At 47.7% G+C, this 23,486-nt stretch overlaps 2 protein-coding genes across 15 annotated transcripts in view; one reads left to right on the top strand and one right to left on the bottom strand.

Annotated features, from left to right (window-relative positions):
- The window catches only part of WIPI1 (WD repeat domain, phosphoinositide interacting 1), a 32,398-nt gene extending 14,205 nt beyond the window's left edge, over positions 1 to 18,193 (top strand). Inside the window, exons 5-13 of one of the 2 annotated variants that reach the window (XM_084648582.1) lie at positions 2,771 to 2,868; positions 3,838 to 3,930; positions 4,297 to 4,367; positions 6,461 to 6,568; positions 8,062 to 8,226; positions 8,850 to 8,957; positions 9,953 to 10,074; positions 12,617 to 12,770; positions 17,667 to 18,193. In XM_084648582.1, the coding sequence (XP_084504708.1) occupies positions 2,771 to 2,868; positions 3,838 to 3,930; positions 4,297 to 4,367; positions 6,461 to 6,568; positions 8,062 to 8,226; positions 8,850 to 8,957; positions 9,953 to 10,074; positions 12,617 to 12,738 (887 nt within the window). In that variant the 3' untranslated portion in view covers positions 12,739 to 12,770; positions 17,667 to 18,193. The remainder of the gene's footprint in view (positions 1 to 2,770; positions 2,869 to 3,837; positions 3,931 to 4,296; positions 4,368 to 6,460; positions 6,569 to 8,061; positions 8,227 to 8,849; positions 8,958 to 9,952; positions 10,075 to 12,616; positions 12,771 to 17,666) is intronic. The other variant, XM_084648581.1, reaches the window with a different exon arrangement.
- The window catches only part of ARSG (arylsulfatase G), a 91,511-nt gene continuing 80,075 nt past the window's right edge, over positions 12,051 to 23,486 (bottom strand). For 12 of the 13 annotated variants that reach the window (XM_084648564.1, XM_084648567.1, XM_084648566.1 and 9 more), the window contains 2 exons: positions 21,745 to 21,835; positions 19,819 to 20,221 (listed from right to left, as the gene is read on the bottom strand). In XM_084648564.1, the coding sequence (XP_084504690.1) occupies positions 19,908 to 20,221; positions 21,745 to 21,835 (405 nt within the window). In that variant the 3' untranslated portion in view covers positions 19,819 to 19,907. Of the gene's footprint in view, positions 12,371 to 19,818; positions 20,222 to 21,744; positions 21,836 to 23,486 lie in introns of those variants that run through there. The other variant, XM_084648565.1, reaches the window with a different exon arrangement.

Below are 23,486 nucleotides of genomic sequence, written 5' to 3' on the forward strand. Positions count from 1 at the left end.
AGTCACGTTCTGACATCTTCCTCAGCACAGGTAAATGCCCAGCTAGGGTGAGTCTGACTGTGGATTTCATGTGTGAGGGAGCCACCCTTGGTTATTGGAGTGCTAACAGCACTTAGCACACTGAATGCTTTTCATCTCCCAAGAGCTTTACAGGCTGCTAACAAGTCCTCTCCAGCCACCGCTGTGAGGGAGGAGAGGGAGCACAGCCCTGTTCTGCAGATGGGGGAAACTGGGCAGGAAGGTTAATGAATCCCCCAAAGCCACAGAGTGAATCTGTGCCAGAGGCAGGAAACTGATTTCTGAGTTCATGGTGCTCAGATCCATTCAAAGGCTACAAGATCGTGTCAGTGGGGAGTTGTAATTAGGCCAATTGCATTTTTACCAATGATGTCAGTTGCTCAGCAGTGGGATGGCTGCAGTATATTGACCCTGGCAGGACATTCTGCTCTCACAGGGAAGCCTCTTCCAACAGACTGTTCTCTTACTGAACTTTCCCTGGTCTGGGAAGAGCCATATTGCCTGGAGACTTGAACTCAGCCCATCTCTGATTTTTCGTTTCCCTCCTCTCTCTCAGAAACTGTAGCATCAGGCCCGGCCTCTGCTTCAGTTTCCCCTTCCTGGATCCAGTAACTGCATCGAGGCTCTCCTGCATCAAATAACACCCCTTTGTGGGTTCTGGTTTATTAAACTAACAGCACAGTTCAATTTCAACTTAAGTCAAACTGGTCTTCCCCTGACTCCTGCAGCCCCTTTTTGCTCTAGGCCACCCTCAGACTACTCAGCTATGCTAAGGACTGGACTGATCCCTGGAGGCTGACAGTCCCTGAGCTAGCATGGAGCTTGCCACATCTGCCCCATCCTGAGCAGCACTCTGAATCGGGGCCCATGTTTGCTTAGTTTGGGAGCCCTTCACTGTGTAGTTTGAATACTCTGAGATGAGATTGTCCTGCACCGTCGGAAGAAATCGGACGCGTTGCAACTCTACCTCAGTGGCTATGCTTCTCTTTGTGCCTTAAAGAGGTCAGCTCTGTGTATTTGTATTCTTCTTTTTCCCTGGCCTGGTTTCCTGTTTGAGTCTTCCAGACAGGCCTGTAGCAGGGCGCGATTGACTCGGAACTCAGCTTCTTAAGCTTGAAAATTCTCTAGATCCTGTGTCCTCTCCAGCCTGACAGGAAACCGTTTCACGGAACAGTCTCCGTTGTTGCCTTTAAACGGTAATGACTGATAGCCAAGGCCTTCCTTTTGAGGGAACTCGTTCCTTATCTCTTTGGCCTTTTATCTGCACTTGTTATCAAAAAGTCTCTGGTATATCCTTGATTTCATTTCTGCCCCCTTCGCCCCCCCAATCACATTATTCAGGCTTTATCAGCTGCCTTATATTATTTAAAATGCTTTTCCCACTGCTGTCAAGTTTATATGGCCGCAGCTCGCCTCAGTCCAAGGTAGAGCAGTGACTAGCACTGTATAAATACCCTAGATTGATAAAGGGATATCTCAGGCTATTGGATGCTGCTGTTCAGTTGAGGCTTTTGTTCAGTTATAAACAATGATCTGAAACACTAGCTGCAGCTAATCCTGCACTGCTGTTGGGCGTTTGCCAAGGCAGTATCCTGGCATGACCAGCCCCATGAAGTGTGTGTGTGGGGGAGGTGCATTTCCTGTTTGGAGAGCTGAGCACACAAGCTGGCCGGATGACAAATAGCCTTTAACTCTGCAGCCTCCCTGACTTGTGGCACCTTCCTAGCCATGCTCAGTGAGGTTTTACAAACCCACTAAATCAGAAATCCATATTCTCACAGGGCCAGCAGTCCCCTACATTTTAACAGCAGCTGCAGTGTGTGTTTGAGGGTGGAAAGAACCAAGATTCATTTCAGTACATGGGCAGAGCGGGCAGGGATGGGCCATAGGCCGAGCGTGCAGTACCCTAGAATGAACCCTGTTACCATCTGATAAGCACCTGGGCTCCTGCCCTGCAGCCAGACACTCCCCCAAGAGGTGGCACGTGAGTTACTGGAGATGGGCTGGCATGCCATGTGGTGTACTCTGCACAAGGTCCTGCAAACGCTGCAGCCAGCCCCGAGAACAGGCTTGGAGGCACCCAAAATGTCACTTCAGCTACCCCTGAAACTCACATGAGGGTAGGAAAGATGGCCTAGTGGATGGGGTGCTAGATTGGGACTCACGAGATCTGGATTCAGTTTCCAGCTCAGCCATAGGCTTCCCATGTGAGCTGGGGCAAATCACTTAATTACCCTGTGCCCCATTTATAAAATGGGGATGATGCTTCTCTATTGCACAGGGGTGTTGTGAGACTAAAATCCATTAGTGTTGTGAGGGGCTTGGAGACACAGTGACAGGGGTCAGATAAGGACATAGCTAGAGAGAGCCCTTTGAAATGTTGCAAGTGATTTACTCTCTCCATTTCCAAGGGTGATAATTCAGATGAAGGGGGAGAAACTGGACCCAATATTGACCTTTAAGAAAGAATCCTCTTTAAAAGCATCTTGGAGGGCTGTCAGTGGAAGAAGAGAGCCCTACCCTCACATGCCAGTAGGTGTCACCAGAGTCGAGGAATTTCCTAGTGATTTCCAGCCCATTCTTAGGGAAACCCCAGATGTTATGTGTGGCTGCTCTTTCCCCCCCCCCCCCCCCGAAGCAATGGAGCTTGAAAATCCAGCGTTTCTGTTGCTGACTGTAACCATTCAGTTTTTTATTGTGTGTGCTCACCCTATACCTGACGGTATTTTTCTTTGCCTTCATGTCTTGCTAGGTTTATGTGCACTTTCTATCAACCATTCAAACTCCTACTTGGCATACCCTGGCAGCTTGACTATTGGGGAGATTGTGCTTTACGACGGAAATAATTTGGTAGGTGTAAAGTGACTAGAGGGTTTCAGGGCATGGACAGAAAATAGTCTGTGTTGAGTAAACAAAGACAGCTACAGAAATGCCCAGGTGAGCTTTTTTAATGAGAGAGAAAAAAGGAAGTCCACATAACCACACTGCACAGAAATCAGCCACTAAGATTTGGGGTCTCCTCCGCTCCTGCTCATCCAGACATGGCACGTGGTTAAAACTAATTATCTGACACATGCCCAGAGCAAAAGTACTGAATTTAAGATCAGTGGTCTAGTTCCTTAGTAAGGAAAGCAACCTTCATGTCCTGCATCCTGAATGTAGCAACCCGGGAGAAATGCATGGTCATGAAAGGAGCTACAGGGCAGATAGAGACGAGCCAGTGAGCAACTTAAGCTGCTCCAGTAAGTGGCATATAGTGAGAATTATTAGCAAGTCCCCAGTCCTCCCTTGCCCGGGTTTCCTTGGGGTAAAATCCCAGAAATCTATATTGTCTTGTAATATTAAATGTTCTGCAGAGAATGAACTGTCCCCAGAGTTCAGAGCTGCTTTTGCCCAGGTAGGTGCCAAGCGTCAAAGGAGAAGGGTAGGAGGGCAATCACTACATTGTGGCCTGATTTGGAGATGTGCTGAGCACCCATAACTGCCAGAGTAGTAGTAAGTTCTGGGCACTACTTGGAATCAGGCCCAAACTTGCCTTTGAAACATGGTGGCTCTGGTAGGAGGAGAACTGGGGGTGAGGTGGAAGGAAGCGTGAGATACCTCCTGGATTTAGCACTAAGCTCAAAAGGCACTTAAGGGACATCCATGAATCAAGTGTAAATTGCTTAGGACCCAGTACACATTTTAAAGTACAGGGTGAACAGAGAACCCTCCATGGAAAGCAGGTTGGTTTGGGGCCCAAGGTATGGAATGTGCCCCCAGATAGCAGGCGGGGGTGTCGCACTTCGGTTTACACTCCTGTTACCTTTTTACCAACAGAGAACAGTCTGCACAATTCCTGCCCACGATGGGCCCCTTGCTGCAATAACCTTCAACTCCACAGGATCGAAGTTAGCAAGCGCTTCAGAAAAAGTGAGTGAAAAGCCCACTGAGCAGTCTCCTTAATATCTGTGGGTTTGCAGGTTTGCTGAAGATCCGCAGAGCAATCCAGTATTTGAAATAAATTATTTTTTCTATGGGAAGTGGATCTTTCTGTGTTTCATGTCAGTGAAGCTCTAGTATTGATTGAGCGGAGGAAGGGAGCTGGGGGGGGGGGGGGGGAACAAATGAAAGAAACACAGTTGCGAGGAAGAGATTTGATTTTGCTTTGCACCGATCCTTGAGTGGGAAGGTGGAAATGGTGTATGCATGTTCTGAACTCCCCAGAGAAAGCATTGAGGAGGGGCATGTTTCTGTTTGCCCTGCTTGCTGCATGACCTTTATCCTGCATTTTTACAGGGCACTGTCATTCGTGTATTTTCTGTACCTGATGGGCAAAAACTCTACGAATTCAGAAGAGGAATGAAGAGGTCGGTTCACTCCTTAAAATTGTTGACAAGCATGCAAAGGGATCAAGTAACAGCATGTTAAATACATTCTCACTGCAGACATTCTTGACCATGTAGGACCTTGGCTGCTTCGGCATATGTTACTGTCCTTCTATAGGAACATGATAGTGCTGTGTAGCTCCCCCATTTTGCCTCTGGCAAGCTGAGTGACCCAGTTCAGTCGCTTGCAGAACTGGGTGATTCTAGAGAATTGGAGGCAAATTGGACACATTGACTCTTGTATAATCTCCACTTGAAAGGAAAGGTAATTGGACTTCCACTTTAAGTAATGAAGTTACAATAGTTATACCATTCTACAGAGATCTGATTATCACTTTGCCTGGGCCAAGTGGGTGTTAAAAAGCTACCTGTTCTGATTTGGTTGGGTCTTATGCCCACATTGTCTAAAGGTAAACAACTGTGCCCTGGTCTGCGCTACAGGTAGGTCAAAGTAAGGCCGCTTACATCAACCTAACTTTGTAAGTGTCCACACTAAAATGTAGCTCCCACTGATGTAACTCGCTCGCTACACTTAGGGCTTGTCTACATTACTGGGCAGTGATCGATCCAGCGGGGTCGATTTAGTGCGTCTAATCTAGACGGCTGAGCGCTCTCCTGTCAACTCCGATACTCCACCAGAGTGAGAGGCGCAGGCGGACTTGATAGGGGAGCGTCAACTCTTGACTCACCGCAGTAAGTAGATCTCAGTACGTCAACTTCAGCTACGTTATTCGCGCAACTTAGATCGATTCTCACACCCCACAGCATAGACCAGGCCTTACTTAACTCCATCTCCACGAGAGGCGTAGCGCTGAAGTCGATGTAGTTAGGTTGATGCAGTGTCAGTGCAGACACTGAGCTGCTTATATTGACTTTCAGAAGCTGTCCCACAATGCCTCACGCTCACAGTTAAATCGGTGCAAGCTTTCATGGTGAGGACGTGCACTGCCGACACAAGGAGCAAAGCGATTTTAATTACTGCGGTGGCTGTACGTCGACGTAACTTGGGTCAACTTAATTTTGTAGCGTAGACTTGCCCTGTAAGGCAACAGGAAACCAGCCCTATAGAGCTAGCAGAGGGGAGGAAGCTAACATGCATCTGAATGATCCAGTGCCTGGGTCAGAAGAAGTTTGAATCACGTCTTTGGGTTCTTCTCAATATTAAGGCCTTGCTGATAGAAAGTTGTACTGCTTAACTATACCAGCATAGATTATTCTTGTACGGGAAAGAGAATAAGGTCTATAGCTATACGGCCTCTTTATCCTGGGATAACTGCATCCACATGAGGGATTGTACCAGTATAACTATATTTGTACCCTGACCAACATAGTTATGCTGGTACAAAATCTGCATAGACTAGGCCTCAGAAATCACTGTTGAAAGCAAGGGGCATCCCCTTTCCTCTGAGCAGTAAATACAGGAGCTCTGAGCACTCTGTCTCCCCCGTAACAGCACCACCTCATGCCACAAAACTGTCCCAGCTCTTGCCTTCCGTTACCCAGTGTTGCATGGCTGGGAGATGACTGGCAGTTTCCAGAAAGGCTCCGTGCCACTCCTCCGTAACCCTAGTACCAGGGCTCCGGAATGGGGAAGGGCAGGTGGCCATGGCCTCATCACTTTTTACTGGCCATAAGGGCAAGCAATGGGGGGGCAGGGGCTGGAGAGGAGCGAGTGGGGGGCAAAAGGGGTCTTGGGGAGAAGGAGCAATGTGGGGGGCAGGACCTCAGGGAAAGGGACGGTCCTAGGGGCAGGGCTGCAGTTCAGGCACCAGTGGCCCCCTCACTTTTAGGGAGCTTCTGCTGCTCCTGTAATGGGGCCAAGGCCACATCCCCACTCTAGGGTTGTGTTTCGACCGACCAGCAAAAATCATGGTTCATGCTAAAACGATGCTAACAGGGCTTCCCTGGCAGCGTAGCCAGGGCTTAGTTGGGCAAAATGTTGCACCAGGTTGCCAGTCTCTGGGTCATCTTCTGTCAGTGGAGAGGATTTACAGGTGGCTGGGTGTGGCTGCTGTGGTGTGTCCCTTTTGATTGTGCACCATTTGGTGACGGGCCCTTTGTTTTCTCTGCCCTAGGTACGTGAACATCAGCTCTCTCGTGTTCAGTATGGACTCACAGTTCCTGTGTGCTTCAAGTAACACCGAGACCGTGCACATCTTTAAATTGGAACATACCACAGACAGGTGAGAGGCTCTGAGCTAAGCCACTTGCCCCAGAGGGTATGTTTCCCTGCATGGGAATGGCCATGGTTCTTGGAGCCTCACATTGCAGGCTCCATGGTGTTCTCTGATTGGCATCACTTGCCAGCAGGAGGACCATCCTCAGAGACACATTCCCCATGCAGATCTGATGTGACCCGTCGCAATTTTAAATCAAGCTGTGGAGGGGCAGCGTGGCCTACTGGATAGACCCCTGGTTTGGGACTCAGGCGACTTGGGGTTCTATTCCTAGCACTGTCACTGGCCTGCAGGGTGACCTTGGGCAAGTCACGTTGTCGCTCTGTGCCTCAGTTTCCCCCTCTCTATATAGGAGCTAATGATACCTGTAAATGCTGTACTGTCTGTAAAGCACTTCGAGATCTACGGGTGAAAATAGCTATATAAGAGAGAGGTAGCTTCCAAATCCAGCCTTATAGAACAGACCGTATTCAAGGCTAGTAATAAGCACTGGAATCCCACTGAAGTCAATAGGAGTTGCACCCCCTTACAACAGGCCAGAATTGAGCTAGCCAGGCTAACTGGCCCCTTTGCATGCCCCTAAAGCCTCACAGGCCCTTTGTTCTAAGTGCCTCCTGTTCAAGATAACCTTGCAAAACTCTACTTACAGGGAAAGTAACACGGGCAGCAGGTATCATAGGCTGGGGGAGGCTGTGCCCCCTCAAACAGCCTGGCATGACCCTGTCCACGCTACACTCCCAGAACCCCCTCCTGCAGTTCCTGGCGCTCGGCCCTGGCCCAGGCTGGCTGGGGTTGGGGCTGGCTAGCCTGCCTCCCGCAGGGACTGGGTGGCTGATGCTGGGGCACCGCTGCCTGCCCAGCACTGGGGCTGGGGACGCTGTGACCATGCCACCCGGTGCTGGGGCCGGGGACTGCGGTGGGGAGTGCTCTAGGCTCCTGCGGGGGCGGAAGGGGAGAGGGAGGGACGGGACCTCGGACAGAATGGGAGGGACCAAGGGCTTGCCTCCCCCACTGGCTGGGTCACCAGCTGCCCATGGAAAGTAATTTGTTTTGCCTTTTGGACAGGCGAGTAAAGTGTTAATTTTTTTCCCATGATCCTCCATGGGGCAAAGGTGGGGGAGTAGATTTTCTGTCTGGGCTGGTCCATTTGAATTCCACTTTAGCAAGCCTGCATTAAAGTAGGTTCCATTTTACTGGCCATATCTAATGCTCCAATCCTGCAAGTCACTCTGGGGGGAGTGAGGGGTGGGAGGTTTGCAGAAGTTACCAGTAGGACATTTTTCTCTTGGTGCAAGCAAGTCATGGGTATTGGGGGTTATGCAAAGACTGTTCAGGGAACTCCTGTGATTCAGTTTGTACAGGCTGGCAAAGGGAAGATGTCTGTGCCAGTTTTAATTTGTATGTAAATTGTAACTAGCCCTGGTCTCCGTTGTTTTGTTGATGCTAGTTGTGGTAGCTAGTGCACATAGCCTCAGTGACTGGTGTGTTGTTATCCCCAGCCGGCCAGAAGAGCCTCCCACCTGGAGCGGTTACATGGGAAAGATGTTTATGGCTGCTACCAACTACCTCCCTGCTCAAGTATCAGACATGATGAACCAGGACCGAGCCTTTGCCACCGTGCGCTTGAACTTCTCTGGACAAAGGAACATCTGCACGCTCTCCACGTACGTTGGAACATCTGCATTCTCTTCATCCCATCAGCTGGCAAAGGGTGCTGTAGACCGAACACAACTAGATTGTTTCCTGATGTGGCACAGGCAGAGAAGGGTGGTGTATTAGCTTGTTGAAGGTGCATTTACTGCATGTAGGTTACTTACCACAGTCCTCCCAGGGGATGTAGCAGGCAGAGGTGGAGGTACAGGTTAGGTCGTCTGCACAGCCCTTCCTTAACTTTGGGTGATCACTTAGGTCTTGTGTCCACACCAATCTGCACTGGTTAGTTAAACCAGTGCACACCCCTGTGTGGACCCTTTAAGGCTATGTCTGCACTACAGGTAACCCAGGTTGGATGGGGTCAGGCACGCCCCATGTCTGGCCTCCCTTGCAGCGCTTTAGCCCTTTGTCTCCCTGCTGCAGTGCAGTGCACACTGCCCACCATGGGGGTATATAGGGCAGTGGGAAGGTGCGAGGTATGTATGTGAAGATGGCAGTCAGACCCTGGCCGTGGCTGTAATTTCATGTGCTACCACGTGAAGGGCAGGCAAGCTCCCTGGTGGAGACACCCAGCTCTGCATTCCTCCTACAGTGCCCTGCTAGCCCAGAGATCCATGACTTCATTTCTTATTAGGATTCAGAAGCTACCACGACTGTTGGTTACAACATCAGACGGACACCTTTACATCTACAACCTAGACCCTCAAGATGGAGGAGAGTGCGTCTTAATTAAGAAACACAGGTAAGCGCATCTCGGGTGCTCTGAGCCACTGGGCCTGGCTGCTGATGCACCTACTGATCTTTAAAAAGGGAAACTCCATCCTAGAGGAAAACGAGACCCTAGGATTTAAAGTGACTAGTGATTTTGGGTGCTCAACCTGAGAATCTTTGAAGGAGTCTTGATTTCCAGAGGGCAGATGCTAGGCACTTCCTGCCCCTTCAGGTGTTTCCAGCTGAGCACCTCAACATCGAGGCATCACAATCACTCGCTGCTTTGCAAAAATCTCAGCCCAGAGCCGCTCTGCTTTTGAATGGGGGGTCATTTGCAGCCCACCTCCTTGGAGAGGTTTGTTCATCTCTGAAATTCTGACCTGATCTTCTACCGCCAAAGCACTTCCCCTGCAGTCAGACCCTCTGGCCGGAGAACGTGGTCCGTGTCCTGGAGAGGCAGAAGAACTGCCCCTCTGGTGCTCTAGAACTGATCGGGGGGGAGGTGATAGTTCAAGGCAGTACAGGGAACTCCCATAAGCACAAATAGCCATCTGGGCAGGGTGCAGTCTTCTCCTGTGCGATTGTTTTAATTTGTATGTTCATTTTAAATGGATAATATTAAGCCTTTGGGGTGGAGTGGAAGAGAATATGTGTCTGTCTACCTGCCTACGCACTGTCTGTTAAACCCACAAAAAGAACACACGTAAAAGCTGACCGCTCAGCATGCTCTAGCGTGCCCGGCTAATTCAGACATCGGTGACAATGGTCTTGCCATGTACCTCCTGCATCGCGCAGGCCCCAGATGGGTTGGTTCAGGTTCATGTTCGGTTTCCTTGTTTCTGTGGGCTCCTAATGTTTTTGTAGCAGGGTTGGCATCTCACAGAAACTTTGGATGAGTCTGTTACTTAGAAGCTCAGTATCCATCACTGTGACTTGTACAGGGGAATTGTTAGAACTGCTGCAGAGGAGGGGAATGGCTAGGATCAAAGCTAACTCTTATTTCTTCTCTCGCTTCAAAACAATTAGCCTGTTTGGCTTGGGAAAGACAGACGAGAACAAAGAAAATGACCTCCGGCCTCCATTACCTCAGTCTTACGCAGCAACCGTAGCCCGACAAAGTACGATGCCTTCATCTTCATCCATGCCAGGTGAGCTGGGCTTGCCATCTCTGAAAGGCTGATCAGGTGAACGCTTATTGTAGCAAAGTCAGAATTTTTCACAGAAGAGCATCACTGTGCAGAAGCTTCCCTGGCACTGCACTTTCCACATTGCAGCCCATTGAAATGAGTTGAGATGTTTTGTTCTGCTTCACCATCACCCTGTCCTGCTATCGGGTCCACCCAGGCTAATCCTTTCGCTCACACAGTGCCCCTTTGGGTCTCTCAGGGCTCTCCTGCACTGATCCAACTGCAGGAATTTCATTGCCATTGACAGGTTTCATCAAGTTCATTGTAAGTTCCATGGTGTCCTTCCCCCATAGCCCGTGTTTTATTATGATCACCAATTCTGAAATGCCAGTGCTCGTGTATGCATGAGGCAGAGGTTTGCTGTAGTGAGCTGAGCACAGGAGAGGGCATCGGGAACATCTACATTTGAATTTCCTCTCCAATAATGACTCCCTCTGTAGCCTTGAGCTAGTCGCTTAACCTCCTTGCGTCAGATGACACCATCTGTAAAATAAATCTGGCCCAGGTGTGTTGTGATGTTTAATAATGATAAATCTGTGGAGCTACACAGTGCATTTCAAAGAGCTCTGAATATTAAAAGCACTGTGTAAATATTCAGCATTATTACTCACCCTACTCATTTGTAGCATTGAGCCCTGTGGCAGCACCTAGGTCTGTAAATCGATGTGTCTTTCCCCACCCTTCTCTGGAATAACCACCACACCCTTTAGTAGATTCTCCCTGTTCAGAGCTTTGAACGCTTTCCAGACCTGATCTTGTGTTTCATCCTTGCTTGTAGCCAGTTTCCAGTACCTAGGATCTGGGCTGCATGTCCAAGAACCCTAAACAGTGTAAATAAGTGACATGTTGAGGAAATCATTCTTGGCTCTAAAGAGTCTGGTCTTTGGATTTTCAGGAGTGAGACAAACTGATAACAGTCAGTTTACTGAAAAAAAAACCACGTTGTTTTCCTACTTCACCAGGGCGTCCTAATGATGAATTTGCTAATTCTTACTTAACTTTGGGTCATCAAAATGATGCAACGCTTTGACAGTAGGGAGCACTAGCTAAGTGCTAAGCATGATTAATAATGATCAAAATTATGCTGCAACTCCGCCGGAAACAGCAGTAACCATATCCTCACTTGCATTACAATTTGTTACCAATAACAGTTGTCAGATTGGTGTTTAACCATTGAAACGGTGGTGGTTCATAAAAAGCCAGATCTCCATGGTACTGCATCAGGATCGCTACAGGGTCTATTGAAACCACTTCGCCTCTTCATACAGAAAGTAGCGCTAACATGGTGCAGGAGCCCGGGGGTGACTGCCTTGTTAGACTCCCGAGTCAAGATTTGCATACACACTAGCCGATGGAACAAGATTTTTATTACAGGGACCTGGGCTTGCTGTAATGGGCTCAGTCACCTTTAACACATCTGCTCCCCAGTTTAAAATAAATGATTCCATCATGACAGCAGCCTTGCAGAACATTATATCTTTAAAAAAAAAAAAAAGTACTTGTGGCACCTTCGAGACTAACAAATTTATTTGAGCATAAGCTTTCAGCTGCTACTCTGAAACCTGTCATTATATCTAAGGTGATCAGAAAAAACCCTAAATAAAAACACACAGGAATATTTCAGGTTTCTAATTCTTGGGAGTAAAATCAGTAAGACCAAAGTCTCTGACAAGCTTTTTCCAAAACATGGAGTGTGATTCCTCAGCAGTTTGTTAGTATCAAGCAGTCTAATTCCTTTCCTTATGCAGAATGCATGCCAGGGAGAGTGAGTTTGCAGGGGTGGGTGTGCATCTCTCCATGCACTTGAGCACAACTTCTGTTAATATTCACTAAGAGCAGAAATAGTCCTCTACAAAGGTCCTTTTTACAGGATCTTCTCTTCTATTAAAGAAATTCTTGGCAGTATCTCATTGCTGCAAGGTGCAAATGTAATTTAAGCTAGATCATTTGGTTGTCATAATAATTGAAGAAACTAAAAGACAGTGAAACAGTATAAGCCATTATTACAATTTCAACTCTTTCACCCTCTTTGGGAACATGAGCTGGTGTGATCATTTCCATGGACATTAGTCTGTATAGCATGAGACCTATTTTACTATTGAACCTAATTTTCTTTGTTAAACCTCTCTTTCATGCATCCTGCAGAAACAAATGCCATATCATTGAGTTCAAGTCTTCTGCATGAATGACTCTTATGCTACAGCTGCGTGGCTGTTAAAGTTACTGCGGCAAATTATCCAAGCCCCTCTTGGTTTGCCTGTGGTGGGAAGCAGAAAACTTATTTTGCAGAAGCTAACGCCTTAATCGTTTCCCCAGACTACTGCTGGCAAAGACAACCACCCCCACCCCCCCCCCCACCCCGATCCTCTGGCTGCTTTGCGAAACTGCTGCAGAAACCAGCTCTGAGCTCAAATGCAGTGAGAAGATGGTGTCTCTACTTGTTCAGCTCTGGGCTTCTTGGATTCATTTGTCCTTAATCTTTTGCCTTTCTTTGTTTTTATAGGTTACTCGGAAGATGGGGGCGCCCTGCGAGGAGAGGTTATCCCAGAACATGAATTTGCAACTGGACCAGTGTGTCTTGATGACGAGAATGAATTCCCTCCTGTGAGCATTAGGAGTCCCTAAAACGGCAGTACAGCCCTCATGCTAAGAAGAAAGTATTAACTTCTTACAGAAAAGATGTTGTTCGTTTTTTCTCTAATGTGCCCGATCCATTATCAAGCCTATAACAACTGTGTTACAGGGACACCGCCAGGTAGCTTACGCCCACAGCTGTGGCAGCTAGGGATGGGGATGCAGCCTACAAAACCTAACGTTAATTAGAGAGAGGGCCAAGCAAATTCCCAGGATTTAAGCACCTACAAATGTGGGTGAAGTCTGAATCTGGATCTGACCTTTAAATCTTGGGCCCGTCTCTCAGATTAATAGAAATAGCTTTAATTTCGATGACGGCAGCATTTTTAACAAAAAAAATTATCCCTGGCAGTATCTTCAGTGCAAACATATCCATATCCCAGCTTTGTGCTGGTACAGCTGCAACTTGAAGTGACCAGAACGAACGTAAAACTGAGCAATCTTTTAATTCCCAAGCTGAGTGAAATGCAAAAAAATCCCAGGAGCTGCAGAATCAGAGGGGCAAAGGGGGCTAGCGCTACCACAATGGAAATATTGAGGAGGGGCTGATCTGTGCTTCCACCCTGGCATGCCATTCCCTATAACATGCACACAGGCATGAGGGGTAGTAGGGAGAGAGGCAGGCGAGAGCAGGACCCAGAGAGGTTGGAGCAGCCACTGCAGGATCCAGTTGGGGAACAGGCAGAAACACACCACGCGCACACATCGTTGAGTCTAAGCAGCCCCCCCATGCAGAGCACCCATCGCACTCCACAGTCTATCCCTGACACCTCGACTTCCCCCTGCTCCCCACGTAAAGCACCTCTGATCCACTGCCCCACGTCCCCAATTCACAGTGAGCTTCCACCGCCTCTGGAAAAAGCCCAAACTTCCATCACAAATGGTGACAAGCGTATTAGAATTTAAAATCCATTGCCAATATTTTAAGTCATCCGTATCAGTCACCAGAGGTAAGGACATTTTTGCTTTTTAAAACAAACTTTGAACCTGGCAGTGTCTCTCCAGCTATGTGATCTAGTATCCAAACACTTACCATGTTGTTTGCTTAACATTTTAGAGGGCAAATGTTGGTTACCTGCAATAATAATTTATAGTACTTAGCAGCCTCTCCATAATGGTAACACATTAATATACCAGGACACTTTGACTTGACTAAATTGTTGCAGCAATTTACTGTGGACCGAATCCTGAGCCCTTTACTCAGTCCTCATCCATCTTCAGTGGAAGTTTTGCCTGAGTAAGGACCAAGTAAAAACTGTATTAGGGTCTCAGGATGCGACCCACAATTGGTGGCTGAGATTTTTCAAAGTTGACTAGGGTTTAGTGATACTCTAAAGCACTTTGAGGTCTACTGATGTAGAGTGCTATATAAGAGCAACCTAGCCAGTCGCAGAACTCTCATGAAACTCACTGCTTTTGTTCAGAACTGTGCATGACGTGGCCATGGATTATACAGTTCCCTTCCATTGTCTGTAACGTAATTTATTTGAAACCAAGCATGACAGTTTTCTCTTACTTGTGTTTCTTTCCCACTTCCCCATTGGCTTCCTATTCAGGGTATTTAGTTTGAAGTGTTTACCCTTCAACCATTCCATATTGACCCCTGGGGTTCTGAAGCCAATGTTCTAGAAGGGGTGTAGCCCACCACAAATTCCTATGCTTGTTTCCAAGGAACCTGCACTTGAGTGTGTGTTCTAGGGACAAGCAAGTGCCAGCAAGCAGGAGTTGAGCTGAACTGATATGCTTAAGTGAGTTTGCATGCTGTGATTGGATTGTATGAAAGCAGCCCAAAACCCCTGCTGTCCACCAACAGTCCTTTATTAAATAGACTTTGATCTGTCAAAACCTTGTGCGTAATTAACTTGACAGAACAACTTACGTGTGTGACTTATTTCTCAAAACAGGCCTCTCTGCTGTGACCTAGCAGTAGGAACTTCCAGATGAAGCATTTGGACTTAGAACTTTGTTTTTCCTCCTTGTTGCTGAAGTTTCCAGTTGCTAGTGCAGCATTTGGTTACGCTGGGCTGCTTCTACGTAAGGCTGGTCGGAACACTTTGATGTGTGGAGATGTATTGATTTCTATGAGGTTTTCAACAGAAAGGTATCTGGGGTCCAGGGTGGACACTCTGGTCACTTTTGACTAGAGATCAGAATCGAAGCCTGACCTTGCCAATCCGAAAACAGACGTTTCAACCCAATTCTGTTTCTTTAAAATGTTTGAAAGGTTTTGGAACAAAAACAAATTCTGAAACCTTGAGAATGGAAAATGGAATTGTCCTCCCCCAGCCAGCTCGACTTGTTACGCTTTGTATTTGGACACAGTTTTGTGGAAGGAGCAGCATAGAGTTTCCTGTAGCTCCTTGGGTTTTTAAATACTCTTCCTTCTACTGACTTACTTCAGTCACTGCTTAACGTGACTACATCGTTAGTATTAAAGGTGCCATAGCTTGGGTCTAATCCAGAGCCTGTTGCTGGCAATACAAAGGTGCCACTTAATTTAACAAGGGAAGGGCCAGGCCAGATCTCAGTGAGAGGAGGAGATAAAAAGCCCGAGGACCTATGTGAATTTAAAATCTGACTAGAAGTTGTTTGGATGATACCCATGCTGTTAGGTGCTACTGAAACTGGTAGTGACTTGGAGAATGAGGTTAATCACCTATTTCACTTTCAATGATAGGAGTGGACTTGATTCTGTGAAGTCCACTTAAGGACTTTGCTATTGATTTTATGAGGAAAGTGCTCAGATGCGACAATAACGGCTGGCAGCATAGTACCCTAAGATTGATTGTCTCGAGAGGAAAGCACTGAAGTCAATACTTGATCCCTGCAGAATGCTGACTTGCTGAGAGGACCAGAAATCCTTGTGGGAAGGGAGGAATGAACCCACGTTATTTATTCAATGTACAGGTCCAGCTTTAAATGTTCATGTGGTTCTGGCCACGCACAGCTGGAACTTGACTTCTGCTTACCTATGCTAGGGATCTGACCTATGGCCGTCAGTATTCCAAAAGAGCTTGCCAGGAGCCTAAGTAATTGTTGATGTAGGCACTTTACGCCCAAGTTTAATGCTGATGTGATTTTGGCCACATAGCCAAAGTAGCCTTTCAGAATTCATTGCAGCTTCTTCAGGACACCATGATCACAAGGTTTTTTTCTGAGAGCTCTAAAGAGGTAGCGTGGTCATGAGGTTTTATGGAAGAGTCCTATAGGATTGAGCAAGCATTTATGAGCAAGAAGGATGAAACCAACAGAGCAGCTTCAATAGAAATGAAATATACATGCTGTACAAATTTCTGCAAAGACCCGTAGAATGTAATAGGAAAGAGGATCTGTGCAGAATGTAAAGCCTGCCTATAGAGCTCTAATGCAGGGGTATAATGCGTGGTTACATTTCTGTTGGATTCTTCTACATGTGCTGAGAACCAAAGAATCTCGTATCAGGAATGTTAAGATGGAGCCTGATAGCAAGAGGGAATTTCATTAGAGGTGTTTTCTGAACTTCAGCTAGAGATTGCAGAGCGATCCGTTATTTGATAGAACCAAGGGCTTGGGACCAAAATGCAAAAGGAGCCTTTAAAATGGCTTCCATGCTCAGGACCTCTTGTTCTGTTACCTCCAGATTTAATGGCACTTGAGTGGCCAGTACAAAAGGGCGGGCAGCTGAAGGACACTGCTGCCACTGTGAGCATACAGCTCCTGTGTGCATGCTCAGCGACTCGCATTGTCGACAGCAATGAAAAAACAGATCCCTACAGTGGGCCATATCCATCTACCACCTGTTTGCTGCAATTTGGATTACTGATGAATGTTTGCCCATTGCAATACACACCCCAGTATTCCTGCGTGACCACCCCTCCCCCCGTGTAGACCAGGCCTCACTCTGCTACGTAGACATTTGGCACTACTATGAACTTTTGGCTACATTTCTTTATAGTTGCCACCTACAGTAACAAAGAGTAAAAGTGCTTCTGTGGAACCGTCTGTTAATAATGCTCCTTCTTGGTGCAAAGCTTCTGTGGAAGTATGGCTAGCCTTTTGCTCCTTCTAGCAACTTCTGACTCACTGACTTCAAAAGGAGTTTTTGCCTGAGTAAGACCTGCAGGAATAGGCCCAGACACAGCTACGTTAGCTTGATCCTCTTTGTGATGTAGAATCCAGCTCTGCCTCTCTCAGCTTCAGCATCATTAGACACAAAATTAGGACATTTGTGTGGCCGAAGGACCATAAAGCACAGCTAGTGGTTCCTTGCAAGCTCATCAAGAGTAAAATCCCTTATTTTTTCCCCATCGGACAGGCTTGAAAGAGTGTTCAGTGTCTCTGCAACTGAGCCCAAGATGGAGGTCATTTCAGTAGGAGCTGTGGGATGATCTACCCCAGCAGGCATCTGTGCGCTGACACCAAGAGCACATTAGCTGCTGTGTGGAGTCTCCGTAAAGCAGAGGAACCCTTCTGGGGGTAGAGGGTGGGTGAGCACAGCCCTGCCCCAGGCTTTTCCATAAGAAGGTGCAGTTCTTGCCCAGAGATCTTTGGTACCTTCTTGGGGCTTGTGTGCAGTGCTGGTATGAAGTAGCTATTAAAAAGTCCTTGCCATTGTATATTTCCTGCCTGTGTCCTGAGGAGGCTGCCGGATTCTGTTACCGGAGTTAATAGCTGACACATAGTGATTCAGTATGTCTGCATGCTTTGTCTGTTTTTAATCTGTGTTCTGGATGCAAAGGCAGCTGGATAAGGGACACACATTATCACCAACCTATACATGTAGGGCAAAAACTAACTGACCCACACAACACCCATTGACCAGAAAGTAAAACACTGCATGGTGTCTTCTCCCCTGCACGTGTGCAAAGCCTTGTGTGATGCACCCTGCTTAACGACCGCTCACTGGGAAAAGTAAGGCAGTTCTGTTTTGATTTTGGTAGATAATCTTGTGCCGTGGAGGTCACCCGGGCAAAGTGAAGAGGTCATGATGAGAAGCCAACCTCCGGATTCGGGACAGGCGCTGGGAGGTGGTTTGGAAAAACCCAGCAGTGTGGAAGAACAGATTTGTGGGCGCCTACAACAGGGCGAAAAACCAGAGGTGCTGCATTGCTTTACGACAGTATGTTCAAGTGGTTACCTCACCCCTCTGGCCCTGTGTTTGACGTATAGGGGTGTGGTATAAACGTACTGCATACACAGTGCTATATTTAACAAAGGAGACATTAAAACCCCATTGTAAATGCTAACCAGACCAGATTTGTATGTAACCTGAATTTTATATACATGGTTTTCCCTTTTCTAATTTATGCTGTTTTCTGTGTAAAGTCTATTAAATGATGTCTTTGTACAGTATATACATAATATTTTATCCATGCAGAGTATTTTTGCAGTGATATTAGGGGGAAATCCCCCAATTTATTATGTTTGAGCTCTACCAGAAGACTAGTAATAAAGTCATCATACGTCAGTGGCTGCTCAGTGTGAGTTCTTGCTGTTCTCTGGGGGTCCCTACGGCTGTCTATCTTGATTCAGGTTTATTAGTGGAACTGCTCCTAGTTTTGGTTTTGACTGTTCATGAATCACAACCCATTGCCTTCAGCTGCACGCTGACTGGTTTGTTTCAAACAATACTATTTTTGGAGTGAAGGGCATCGTTGTCAGAGATGGGAATTGAGGCTCAAGACAGCTGCTGCTGCTGAACCAACTTACCCTGCCCAACCCCTTCTGGCTTCAGGAGCATTGTCCAGGATGTGGGACCTGTGGTCCCTGTTTGCTGCTGTGACACTGACCTGCTGAAGCCTTGGGGGATTCACTTAACTTTTGCCTGGGATTCCCCATTTGTAACATGGAGATAATGGCCCAGATGTGCCAGAGCAGTCTGGGAAAGGAGGGGGCATTTAGGCTTCTGATAACCATTCAGGGAACTGCCAGGCACCAGGTTGGTCTCTGGGCTGGGCTGCCTTGTGCCAATAGTTAACAGCTCCCAAGGAGCTCCTTTTAATGGTCAAGATTGCAGGAGGGCATCATGCTCTGGCTCTGCCCCTTTCACACCTCCTCTCTAGGCCATCCCCAAAAGCCCTTACAACAGGGCAGGGACAGTGGGCTGAGCTAACACTTGCCCATCTTGGCAAAGTGCTGTGAGATCCTCAGAGGTGCAACCTGCCCTAGAAGTACAGGACATTATTCTAAGCAGGAGCCTTTTGTAAATATGGATAAGAAATCCTGGGAGGAAGAGGGTGGAGGTTGGCCTTACTACTTGTCAGCTAAGTCTCAAGGAGGAGGTCAGTTATCTGTGCAATTCCCCTGTCCCTAGGGTACAGAGCTGGGCCACGGTCTTCATCTCAGCTTCATATAAATCCCATACTGGTTTAACCCTAGAGGAAAAAACCCACCTGGAGACTGGAGGTCCATCTTGTGCTGCCAGAGGGGTAAAGATGAGCCCTCACCTCCCCAAGAATAGTAGGGGGTGTCTGGCCCTCTAAGCCAACAGATCTCAGGGCCTCTAGATAGGCCATGGCCATATGTACAAAGGTTTAATCCACTGCCTCCTGGGCCCCATCCCTCCCAATCTGTACTCATCCTCTCTTGTCACATCCCCCCAAGTCCCCTTCAAGGCCATTTTCAGATCACAGAAGGGCAACTGACATGCAGGTTCATCTTTTGCAGCAATTCTCCTCCAAGGTACAGGCAGGGGCTAATGCAATAGACAAGGGCTTTGACCCAAGAACCGCCTCCGTCACCAAGCGAGCCCATGAAGCACATGCCTCCTCCTTCCTCCCCAACCACAATCTAGAGCAGGGGTTCTCAACCTGTGGGCTGCTTGCAGCCCATTCAGCACAGAGCTGCAGCTGATGTGACATCCATGCAGGCAGTGTTGGACATAGCCCACAACGGTAAATAGGTTGAGAACCACTGATCTAGATCTACCTGCTCTTTGTCCCCTCTTCATGCAGGAGCAGAGAAGGTGAGCTTTCCAGAACACTCCACCCACAGTGTCTCAAAGGGATTGCAACATGGCCACGCTATTCTAAATGCTGTGCAAAGAGAACCATGCCAGCTGCAGCTACGCCCTGATACGCTAGCTCTTCGAGCTGGTTTAGACAGCATCAGATTTATTTGCATACAGCACAGTTAGAACAGCACAGACTGACCTGACAGCCAAGTCAATGTGAAACTGTTGATTACGGCTCCCTGTTACAGTCTACCATGGCAGGGCTAGAGCAGCAAGCCTGACATCGGCAAACTATGTGCTGTGGATTGCAGCAGGGCGTCGCTGCTGGATCATGGGCATAATCAGCTGTTGAGACGTTGTCTGATGCAATATCCTGAAGAAAGTCTGTCAAAGCCCTGGTTATCGCAGGTAGAACAGCCTGATACTCGCCAGCCTTCATGTCCAGAGGCACCTGCTCCTGAATGTCGTGATCCAGATTAAAAATGAGCGGTGGCTGGTGATGCTCTTCCAGCCCAATGCTTCCGTCACAGGCTTTCGCCCCGCCTGGAATGGAAACCCAGAGAAAAACTCTCAAGTCCCCTGGCAGCCATCCCTGCTGCAGTGTCATTAGTTTCCAGCAGACGAAACAGCCTGAACACATGCAGCAGGTACTGCTGTTACCAAGAGGTGCCAGGGTCCTAGGCTAGCAGATTTATATCTGTGGCAAATGAGTTACTCAAAAGCAAAGGAGATCAGTGAGTTTCTAGTGTAGGTCTAAGCTCTTATACCTACAGTTGCTACCACATTGCTGGACATGGCTTAACAACCTAGCAGCAGACTGAAAAGCTTTGAGTTCTACATGGATTATTCCAGTGATAGGCTAGGGAAAGTCCTGCCCAGCAACATCTACTGGGCAGTGGTGCTGTATTGGAAACATTTGTAAAAGTCACTGCCTGCTCTTTAGGAATCGTACCAGAGACAGGCTAGGGAGCTAAATTATATGAAGTGACAGTCCTAGGGCTTCCTGTGATCTCTGGCAAACAGTACTAGCATGACAGCCTTCAGTAATTATAGCTCAGAAATCGTGTACTGCAAGGGAGATTGCAGCTGTGGTTGAAACCCTCCAGCAAGGTTGTGCATTGGTTTGCATGGGCTGACCCAAGTTTGACCCAGTTATGAAATTATAGCTTTTGCAAGCTCTACAGGCAAGGGAAGGATAGCAAGGCGTTTTGTGGGCTGCTCTAAAAGGGAATCGAGAGGCAAAGGACAACACAAGGACACAAGAATAGCCACAAGAAGGCTAAATGAACTGAAGGTTAAAAATAAAGGAAATGAGATGAAGCATGAACAGGTCCAATGCTGCTGGTAAGCAGAGACCCTGGCAGGGTAGGCACCTGCTCTGTAGGGGCTACATACTGCATTGGAGATGCCTTAGAACAAGCCAAATGCTATGAACAGAAGCAGTGGAATTGTGTGTGAGGGAACCATTTTAATCATCCCTAATCATAGGGTTAATGGACTCTAAGCATTTCCAGAGGGCTGCAGAGGAGCATATCATTCCTCTTGCTGTCCTCTCACATCAGGATCCTTCCTCTGTAACTTCTGTTGACGTGCTCTGGGTGTCTGCTTCCCCACCTTTGTTTCCAGAGGTCACCACTAGTAGTCGTTGTGACCATCAGAGGTGCTGTGGCTAAAGCCCTCGTTCCAGGTCATGTCTCAAAAAAGCACTGCAGCACATGCTACCTTTAAGCACCTGGCTTGCCCCGCTGAAGCCACGGGCCTAGGTGCCTTGCTGAATCTGGGGCTGAGAGGAAGCTGCTGTCAGCACGTTCTCTGGGAGGCATCCTCAGCTTTGGAATTCACACTCCCCTTGGTCTGAAGCTGCCCTGAAGGTCACCAACTCTGGGCCGCAAAGCCTGCAGCGGAGGTATCCGTGGCTGGGGCAAGAATTTGATTCATTTTCTGGTTTGCAGGAGGCTCCTGGATTTGTGCTTGTTTGTACCAATCTGCCTGGATTTTTAAATCTCTCCCCAAGGGCACGTAGGTCTTTGGAGGAGGGGCTTTTCCTAAATTCAAACAGACTATACCTGTAGTGTAAAATGCCTTGTATTGAGCCAGCCGTAGCGCTTTTATCTCTCCGTCCTTTCCAGCTGCTCCACTGTTGGGGTGAAACAACGTCTACAGGAAGAAAAGAAGGCAACACGTTAGCCTTACTTAGGGGGATACCGGGTAAGATTTCATCTGTTCCTGCCCTGAGCTCTGACACAGCCCCAGAGGAGACCAGGCTGTGCTTGCAGAGGCAGCCATTCTGCTTTCCCACCAAATTACAAGTCTTGAGGCTCAAGCATACTTTGGAAGCAAAATGGAAGAGTAAGAGCCATTGTTGTTTCTTTGCTTCAATCCCCTGGTGACAGAGTATGGCTTGCATATGTCATGCTGTGAGAGTTCTGCTTGCCCAGGTAAGACACTGGGTCTGGTTCCTTAGATGTTTTTTATTCGTCCTTTCTCACCTTTTCTCTTATATCCTGTTCCCTGAGGCAGGGCCCTTGGAGTCCATTTCCTTCCCTGATGAACAGCTGACGGGCGCTAATTGTGCACTAGAGATCTGATCAACCATTTTGCCTGTTTATAACAATCACTCTTGTTTTCACATCTCATCCTTAACAGGGTGTCAATGCAAGAACGAATATGACTAGCCAGAATGTAGCAGCTCCTTGGAAGGGTTGCTAACACCCTTCTGTTTCTTTAGGAGATGGCACAACGCTAAAGACGTACTCTGAGCTTGTCGGTGTTCCAACAATACCAGTGTAGCTGTACCTGATCAAACCTAAAAAGAAAAGGAGTACTTGTGGCACCGAAGCTGCAACTCAACGGGGCAACCTGCGCCCACGGCATTATTCCTGCTTGGCTTAAAACATGATCAATTTTAACAGCGACCTCATTCTGTCCCTGCCTCAGTACAGCTTTTACAGGTTTCTATACAGCCCTACAGAAGCTGCCCTGGTTTCACGCCACTAACGTTAAATTCTCTGCGTTTTCTACTCCAATACCAGCCTTGTTACATGAACTGGACTATCTAGTACCAAGGCCTTTCAAAGAGGACTGGCAGAACGTTTGGGGCTAGCGAATGGAATGTGTTTAGCAAACACAAGCTCACGTTCTACAGTAACTTTCCCTGTGAATCCCCCTCCAGTGTGACTCTGTGAGAACAAGGAGCATTCTGGTCCGTCCTGCTATTATTACGGCTCAGCTAGCGGCAGGGACATCTAAGAGACCTTTACAGCTCTGTGGGGCCAGCAACCAAGCCACAAGTTCATAATGACTTCATGTCTCTTGTGAAGCAGAGGCTTAGATCATGCATTGGAACAGCACAGTTCATCTCCACTGAGTCACTCATTCCATTCTAAGGAAGTCTCCCTTCATAAACACAGAGAGACCCATTAAGGGGAGTTAAGGTGACAAGGAGTGGGGGCGGGGTGGATTGTGTCTAGTTCAATCTTTATGACACCCTGAATCCACACTGTATGATCCCCTTGAGGCAAAATAAAATGACAGGGCCAAGGGAGCTTGGCCGGCCAGTCAGTCAGATAATCTCCGCTTGGAACCCCGTGGTGGTCCCAGAGGGGGATGAATCACAAGAGGTTTCCTCTCTGGGAAGGAGTTGAAGTGATTCATAAAGTTTCCATTGGGCTAAAAATTAGAAACATCTGCTGGAGCTGGAGGCAGCTGTCGTGCCAAGTTTAGCAGGAACGTTCACAGCTGACCAGTGAGACGATTACTTAGCAGGTGTCCCCGCTGTCACGGCAGCCGGACTGGGGGCAAGGGGACC

Source organism: Lepidochelys olivacea (assembly GCF_965140295.1).
Source record: "Lepidochelys olivacea isolate rLepOli2 genome assembly, chromosome: 14".
NCBI lineage: Eukaryota > Metazoa > Chordata > Testudines > Cheloniidae > Lepidochelys > Lepidochelys olivacea.